Raw genomic sequence first — 9,105 nt, 5'->3', positions numbered from 1 at the left:
GGCGGGCTGACAGGGTAATTAGCGCCATGCGCCAACCTGACGTGACTCAATTCAGGGCTGCAGATATAATCGTAGGCTTTAACCGTGCTGTACCTCCTGTCTCCACTTTCTGCTCCACTTTCTTTCGTCCCATGCAGAAGCCTGTTTCCCCCTATAAGTGCAAAATATGGTCCAGGACGAGGAAGGCGGCGGCAACAAAGAGTGCATTTCCCCGTTCCGCTTTGGTTATTCATGACTCGTGATTGGTGAGCACTATCGTTGCATTGTTGGTCTGTTGTGATGCTAATGCATCGTCGCAGTTCGTTAGTGGGCGCCATTTTAACCTACTGGGATGCACTAGCGTATCACAGCGCATGGACCAGACGGAGGCTTGAGTGCGATTATCGATAGGAGCTAGCGTAGGATTTTGAGAGCAACAGGTCAGACTGCAGGTCCAGGTAGCATGCAAAACACATGTCTGTAGGTTAGTTGGTTCACACCGACTTGAGTAACCTACATACATTCGATGCGTAGCACGTGAATGCGGCTTGCTGTGCGACTACGGCAAAGTCGCCTCCCTTCCTCGCTCCACCTCTTTGGCAGTTGGGGCAGTACCGGTATTACTCGTCTTCGCTTATCGATATGGAAGCCAAATAGCTCACGACTATCGCCCGGTTCTAGTTCAAAATACGACATGTTCACATATAGACGCAGTCTTCGCCGAAAAGGGAACCTCGCGCCTCGTATATGCGTATAACTCCGTTACTAGTTGCAAGGCTGCAACAAACCAAGAACCAACAACCGGCCTCTAAGGCCAATCGGAGGTGTCCCGCCCCTGTAGGGCATTCACTGCCCACCTAACCAACACCCTTCAGCACGAGCGTGCATCATGAAAAAGATGTGGGGCCTGGCTGCAGCGCAAAGTCTTGCAGAACAAGTGCTATTAGAAGTGGAAGCACATTGTGGCTGCAGCGTGGCAGCTCGCAGAGCGATGACATCAAGGTTGCTACGAGCCCAATAAGCCACAGCGACGAGGTGAAAATGATACTGCCGACGACGCACGAGACAGGCTGGCCGATCCGGAGCATGCTCTTGGTGCGATGTGACCTTCAGGCGGAGCAGGTGGCAACGCATCAGCGGATTTGACAGCGCCACTCCTGCGGCTGCCGGATCGAGACCTGATGGTAGTATGGGTGTATATAGAGGGGAAGAGTGGGGGAGGCAATGTAGATATGATCGTATCGAGGTACTATGGAGTACAACAGGAGAGAGGAGGAAGGAAGGGAAGCTGGGCGACGCGGGGTCTCGGAGTCGTTGGTGACAAAGTGACTAGGAGCCAGAATCTACATTGCCAGACAGCGTCCGCTTCGAGATGCATTTCAGCAGCTCTACTTTTGGGTATATGTACATAAACACCCATAGTTCCGTGTTGCTCCTAATACTGCAGTTGGTTCTCAATGCGAGGTAGTGACCGCAAGGTGGACGTGCGTTGCTGCAAGTTGGTTCTAGGTTATAGGAGGCAGCCCCGCATGCGTCTAGGGTAGAACGGTAAGGGACGAGCGGGTGGACAATTGTCAGTCAGCTTCCTTGCTGGCCTGGCTACCTATAGGTACCTAGTTGACTCGACCATGAGCCGTTCTTCGCGACAATAAATACCCCCTTTTATATTTGATATACGCCTATGTTATATATTAAGAGAGACTAGTTATACCGTTAAATTTATTAGTACTATCTTTCCTCTATAAGCGGCGCCATAAGCGGCAGTATAAGCGGCAGTATGAGCGACTCTACCGCCGGTGACGGCATCTTGTGCTCGATGTCAGACCAAAAGGGGATAGATAAATATCATCGCTAATAGTATCGACGGCGTCATAGTGGTGGAGATCTTAACATCAGACCTCAACTACCGCGGCTTCAAGGTCATACATACGTCATTTTCACTAGGTCTAATCAGACAGCGAAATTGTCTTTTCTCCGACGCATTCGGCACTAGAGCTTCGTTAATGTATACGCCATCCTCCCCCTCGGACACGTGGACGAGGCCATCGTCTATTTCGACATTATGCCCGTAATCTAAGACCCCGCGTCGCCCAGCTTCCCTTCCTTCCTCTTCCTCTCTCCTATTATAATGGCGTCGTCTACGTCTCCGAGGGGGAGATAGCGTATACATTAACGAAGCTCTTGTGCCGAATGCGTCGGAGAAGAGACAATTTCGCTCTCTGATTGGACCCGGTGAAAATAACGCATGACCTTGAAGCCGCGGTAGTTGAGGTCTGATGTTAAGATCTCCACTACTATACCGCCGTCGATATCTTTACCGATGATATTTATCCCCTTTTGCTGCAGTGGCTTCGCACAAACGTCCGGCTGGTGAACCAGGAGCCCAAGCTGTTTAGCGGCACCATCTTCCAGAACGTCGTCGACGGGCTCACCGGCACCGACAAAGACGGCCTCGCCGGGGAGGAGAAGCAAAGGCTCGTGACGGAGGCTTGCAAGGCCGCCTACGCCCACGAGTTTATTGAGCGTCTGCCGAATGTAAGAGACGGCCCCCCCTTCTCTCTTGCTTACTCGCTCTCATATACTCCCATCTTTTTTTCCTCTAGGGCTATAAGACGTATATTAGCGAGCGCGGCGCCTCGCTGTCGGGTGGGCAGAAGCGGCGCATCGTCATCGCGCGAAGCATCGTCTCGAACCCAAAGGTGCTGCTCCTCGACGAGGCCACGAGCGCTCTCGACCCCAATGCCGAGAAGATTGTCCAGGCCGCCCTCAACAATGTTGCCAGGGGCCGGACTATGGTGGTGATTGCGCACCGGCTATCGACGGTCCGCGACGCCGACAACATCGTCGTCATATCCAAGGGTGAGGCGGTCGAGAGCGGCTCGCACGAGCAGCTAATTGGGCGCGGCGGCGCCTATGCGCGGCTCGTCAAGGCCCAGGACCTGAGCAAGGGGGTCGACAAGGCCGACGACCACCAAGAGGCCGCCGAGGACAAGGACGTGGCGCCGGCGGACCTCGACGTGGCACCGACGCATGGCTCCACGCCCGCGGATCCAGCGGCCGGGGCCGGGGCACAGTGGGACCATGGGCGATACGGCCTGCTCCACGGGCTACTGTTCATTCTCCGGGAGCAGCGGTCGCTGTGGCGGCCGCTGGCGGTCACGCTCGTTTGCTGTCTCGTCGGCGGCGGCACCTACCCAGCGCTCGCCATTCTTTTAGCCAAGACCCTAAAGGCCTTCCAGACCATGGATGTGTCGCGCGGTAACTTCTTGGCCCTAATGTTCTTGGTCGTTGCGTTTGGAAACTCTGTCGTGTACTTTTTTCTTGGATGGTTTTCCAATGTGCTCGCGCAGGTAAGGGGGCCCTGTATCATTGAACTTTGTATACGAGCAGAGAAGCTGGTATAGCTTCGCCTCTCTCCCAAGACGGTCATGAAGCACTATCGTACCCAAGTTTTCAACGACACGCTCCGCCAGGGTATGAACTTTTTTGACCGGCCCGATAACTCAACGGGCGCGCTTATATCGCGTATCGCGACGGAGCCGACGTCGCTACAGCAGCTACTCTCTAGTGACGTGCCGCTACTAGCCATGAACGGGGTCAACCTGGTGTCGTCTTCGGTGGTGGCTATTGCCCATGGGTGGAGGCTCGGGCTAGTGCTAGCACTCGGGGCGCTTCCGATACTCGTCGGCGCCGGCTTCGTACGGGTCCGGCTCGAGTTCCGTTTCGAGCAAGATGCGGCGGCGCTCTTTGCCCGTAGTAGCGGCGTGGTGGTCGAGGCTGTTATGGGCATCCGTACCATTTCGTCGCTAGCCCTCGAGCGGGTTATTGTCGACCGCTACGAGGTCGGTCTGCAGGGCATCGCCGCCCAGGCTATCGGCGACCTAGGCTTTAAGATGCTCTTTTACGCCCTTACCCAGTCCGTCTCCTTCCTCGCCATGGCCCTCGGCTTCTGGTACGGTGGCCGGCTCGTTTCGACGGGTGAGTACTCGACGACGCAGTTCTACACCATCTTTATGGCCATCATCTACTCGAGCGAGGCGGCCGCCGTGCTGTTCCAGTACTCGTCGAGCATGACCAAGGCGCGCATCGCCATCAACTACATCCTGGGCCTGCGCCGCCAACTTGAGCTGGTCGACGACCAAGATGACGCCGACAGTCAAGCTCCTGGCCAGGGCGGCGGCAACACGACTGGGGAAAAGGACGCGGCAGCGCAGGGTGTCGAGGTGCGGTGCCAAGGCGTCGAGTTCGCCTACCCGCTTCGGCCACGGCACCGGGTGCTCCGGGGCATGGAGCTCGACGTCAGGTCCGGCAAAATGGTGGCGCTGGTGGGTGCATCGGGGTGCGGCAAGTCGACCGTCGTCTCCTTACTCGAGCGCTTCTACGACCCGATGGCCGGCACGGTGCTGGCCGACGGTCGGGAAGTCCGGACGCTGGGCCGGCGGCGGTACCGGCGCGACATGGGGCTGGTACAGCAGGAGCCCGTGCTGTACCAAGGCTCCATCCGCGACAATGTGGCCCTGGGAGGCGGCGCCCGGGGCCAGGGCCGGCGCAGAAGGGGCGCCGAGGAGCAGCAGCCGTTGTCCGAGGCCGAGGTCGTGGCTGCGTGCCGGGCCGCCGATATATGGGACTTCATCGCCTCCCTTCCGCAGGGGTTCGACACCCCCTGCGGCCCTCAGGGCCTCTCACTCTCGGGCGGGCAGCGGCAGCCCATCGCCATCGCCCGGGCGCTGGCGGGGCGGCCGCGGCTGTTGCTCCTGGACGAGGCGACGAGCGCCCTTGACAGCGAGTCGGAAAGGGTGGTCCAGCAGGCCCTGGCCCGCGCCGCCGCCGGCCGCACCGCCGTCGCCGTCGCCCACCGCCTCAGCACTGTGCGCAATGCCGACGCCATTGCCGTCGTTGCCCGTGGCGCCGTCGCCGAGCTGGGCACGCACGACGAGCTCGTCGCCCGGAGGGGGCTATACTATCAGATGGTCCTGAGCCAGTCGCTCGACCGCGAGGCTGCCTGATGACTCGTTTCCCAGGAGCACTCACGTCCTGACGGAGTTTCTTCCCCGACCCGTTTTTGGGCTTCGGCGGGACGAGCGTGGGAAGCAAAACTTCTTTAGCTGCTCACTTCGAATTTCTCAACTGCGCACCTCAGACTGATTCACTGCCCCAATCTCTTCCCTGCGGGGCTCGGCACCCAGGAGGACACACAGCCTCTGTGTCTTCAGCTTCTGCCTAGAGACTTGGACAGGCATTCCAGTCATTTAAATGTCAGTCAGTAGGGTGGCAAACAACTCAATCAACTCAACCAAACGGTCAAATTGAGGAAATTGACGGCTTTCATCAGCGAACCTCTCGTTGAGTTGAGAAATCCGTGGCCCTCGTTGCGTTGATTGCGTTGATTCACGGGATTGATGCTCTACCCTACCTATGGTAAGCTACTCCTGATGTCCTTTGAGCTGAGCTGAATTGTCGACCTCTTCACGGTCCAAGCCATCATCAAAAGGTGTGAGGTGCAGCGCTCGGTTGGCCATCCTTGACGTTAAAGCCATGAGTAGATCTGCATCAATTTGGGGGAGTCGTGCTTGGGGTGAGCTTCGGCTCAGGAGGAACAGAATCGACGGCAGATATGAGACGGGGTTGAGACGAGGTGTTCGCGTCTTGATTCTGCAAAACATTGTGATCCTCGAGTATGGGTGGTTCTGTATGGAGCGAGGTGGCTGAGGCGGGCAAAGCATCGGCAGGGTCTCTGAGGGATAAAACTGGCGACGATGTCCTCGTAGCAGCTGGCCGTCTTGATTGATCGATGCCAGATGGACCGCACAGACGGGCCTTTCTAGTAGTTTCGGCCGTCTCAGATTCCCGAGGATCGGTACTCGGGAGAAATTGTTAGCCGGTCGCTCGCCCCAAAGCTGCTTTGGGATTGCTGACCTCCACACCGTTCGGTGGCAATGGCTATTCGAGTCTACCTAAGTAAGACTAAGTTGTCCTGGTGCCGGAATAAGCTAGGCGACGTTAGAGCAATAGACGATATCGCTATAGAGATATAGACCTAGCGACTAAAGACGTGCTTCGGAAGGGGCTAATATACACTCTATGACCTAGAGAGCGGTCTTATAGCCTTAAAGAGAAGCTATAGCTGCGTAGGGCTTTACGTTTACGTTATCCCTATTATATAACGCGGGAAGCTGCTATACACGGCTCCGACGTAAGATCGAGCAACTAGCCGCACTAAGCCGACTAAACGCGCTTAACGTTTAGGTATATAAGGATAAGGGATATTCTATTTCTATTAGGAATTTATTCCGATATTTAGAAATATTAGCGAATTTAGGATTATAGTATATAAGGGATAGGTGATCGCTGCCTTTAGAATAAAAGAAGATTAGGAAACGCGTGCTAAGCCGATAGCTCTACGGTAACTATAACCTAGCGACTTTAACTAGTACTTATAAGACGATAAAACTGCTAAGAAGTAAAAGAGAGACGAGCTCTTTAATTTCGTATTAAAGACCGACTCTTAGATTCGATACTTAAAGAGCTAAAATTTTAAGACTATATATATTAGAGCGCGATATAATTATAGAATATTACCGGATAGTTATTTCTTCGTTAGTAAGCTAACACGTTTTACCTTTATAGACACTTTCTTAGGGGAATTAGCGCCCCTATATAACTAAATTATCGGACCGCTAGCGCGAACGATTACTTAGGTGCTCTTAGCGTAAGGTTTTCGTATTATTATTAAGTAACTATAACGGTATAAGTGCACGAATAAGGTCGGGTGCGACTTAGGTAAAGTAATTATCTATAAAGAGGGAAAGAGGTTCCTAAGGAAGACTCTAACTTTCGCTATTTATATAGATTAAAGTAAGATATTTTATAAAGTATAAAAGTTATATAATCGTTCCCTTATATTAATAGGTAGACGATACTATATAAATACCGGAGCTATAATAAAATAATAAATTATATTTACGTCTAAAAGCTCTATTTCTTCTTAAAGTACGCTAACGCCGATAAGTATCGGTATACGTATACTTCCCGCCTTCTAGCGTTCTCGTCCTCTAAAAGATAACTAAGCCTTACCTCTTAAGTTAGAGTTAGGCTATATTTCTCTAAATACTCCTTAGACTATCTTAGTAATAGCTTTATTGCCCGTTTAGGTAGCTCTAGCGTAGTATTAAACTTATAACTAAGTAAAAGGTATATCGTTAAATAGGGAGTGTTTCGGTAAAGCAGGTAACTACGATATACGGACCTACCTACCTACTATACCTATAAACGTAACTTTCCCCTTATAACCGTATAACTTAAGACTCGGAGTAGTCTATCTAGTACTTTTCCCTTCTTACGTATATCTAGGTTACTTTCCTAGTACGTTAAAATAGCGGCGTTGTTCTCTTACTAGATTCTCTCCTTAGATTCCTAAGTTTCTATACTATCTCCTTACTAGTAAGAGAGCTAAACTTTTATAAGGAGCTATTCTTATAGCTTTAGTATACGCGATAACCGATAATTATATCGAGCTTTAGTCGCGCTTTATCGGTTAGGGAGTAGTATTCGATATCGTATAATCGGTAGTCGTCGTACTCGCTCCGCTACTTACTTTTTACTATCCTCTTAATATACTATTTAGCTTAGGACGTAGGATACCTAACGTTTTATATAAGAAACCTAGATTAACTATCGTCGCGAAGATCGTGTCCTATAACTAAAATAGCGCCGGGGACACTATCTTTATCTATCGCTAGCGGGCGCTTCTATAACTCTCGCTCCTTCTCTTTCTTTAGCCTATTATAGAGCTTCTATCCCTTCCCCCTATAGCCCTAGTACGTACATACCGCTATAGAGGATGCCCTCTAGATAATAAACTCGCGTATCTAATAATATTTACTATCCTATAGGAGATAGTATAGCTCGATATATAGAGTAACTTCTAAGTTAACTTCGGACATCCGGTAACTTTTAATATACTATAGATGCTCCTCTAAATTATTAATCTAGAAATCGGATAGTTCCGCTAACCCGTCCTTAACGTTTAAAGCCTAGTCTAGAGTTTCTTTAGCCCGCGAAGTAAGTAACTTATTAGAGAATATAGGTAGTTATACCTTCGCGGCTACTAAGGCTTTTAGTATCGGAAACCTCGTACTTAGACTTCTTCTATCTCTTACTAGCTCGTCCGAGGGGGCTAGCGTCCTACTAAGAGCTTTAAGGCTTCGATAGTCCCGAATCCCTAGCTTATCGGCCTTTAGCATCGATATAGTCGATATTGCTTTTAAAGTTACTATCTTTATTACCGTTATTATATCGATTTCTATAAAGCGATGCTTTTAGCGTGCTTTAGCTAGTAACTAAAATATAACTTATACGATCTTAGCTAGCTAATATTATAGTCGTGCGGCTAGGGCTAAGTTTTAAACGCGTGCTTTCGTTTCTTATTATTCTAGGGTCTACTATAGGAACTCTAGTTTCGGTGTCGTCTTAGGCCTTGCCTTAGTCCTTCTACTACGTAGCAATAAATTTTCGTCTAGTAGGGAATATACGCGCTTTCTTAGACTAGCTAGGATACGGCTCCGTAGCTATAACGAATAACTATAAGAGAATCCTATCCGAAATTAGCACGCGTCCTACGGTTTATCTCGGCCCCTCTCCCCCTTCTACTTTAGCGTTAGTATACTAATAGCTACCGTTAGATACTATCGGCGGCCCTATATAACTATGCCCCCCTAGCTTCTATAGATATACGCGGAAATAGTCTATTTTAACTATAGGCTGCCCTTTCCTTACTTATTAACTTAGGGCTAGAGTCTCCTTATAGCGCGCTATATATAGAGCGGGTTTTACCTCGCTACCGATAAAGTATAGCGTAGTAAACCGGTATAGAGTGCCTAAGACTAGCAGCTATAGGTCTATAGGTTAAGGTAGCACTAATAAGTATAGTATAGGCGTCTTAGGGCCCGCTTAGCTTCGAGACGCGAATAGGAAATAGTTCTGCTACTTATCCCTATATTTAACTATAGTAATTAGCGGGCTTAGAGAAGTAGGCTAAAATAGAAGTAAGTCCCTCTTTATTAGCCTTATTTATCAGGGCGAAGAATTCTTTACTATCTTCTTAGTATCCTAAGCTTAGCGACTAGT

The 9,105-nt window shown here is 50.7% G+C and overlaps 1 protein-coding gene across 1 annotated transcript; it reads left to right on the top strand.

Annotated features, from left to right (window-relative positions):
* Window positions 1-1,756: 1,756 nt before the first annotated feature.
* HRG_05289 (ABC transporter domain-containing protein) lies at window positions 1,757-4,985 on the top strand (the record flags this gene model as incomplete). Its single annotated transcript, XM_044863760.1, has 5 exons — window positions 1,757-1,775; window positions 1,855-1,898; window positions 2,326-2,514; window positions 2,583-3,329; window positions 3,402-4,985. 5 exons carry the CDS (start codon window positions 1,757-1,759, stop codon window positions 4,983-4,985), a joined length of 2,583 nt encoding a protein of 860 aa, XP_044720292.1.
* Window positions 4,986-9,105: the final 4,120 nt, after the last annotated feature.

The sequence above is a fragment of the Hirsutella rhossiliensis genome (assembly GCF_020360975.1).
Source record: "Hirsutella rhossiliensis strain HR02 chromosome Unknown scaffold00005, whole genome shotgun sequence".
Classification (NCBI taxonomy): Eukaryota; Fungi; Ascomycota; class Sordariomycetes; order Hypocreales; family Ophiocordycipitaceae; genus Hirsutella; species Hirsutella rhossiliensis.
Note: the sequence above shows the minus strand (reverse complement) of the source record. Positions and strands in the feature narration are given on the sequence as shown.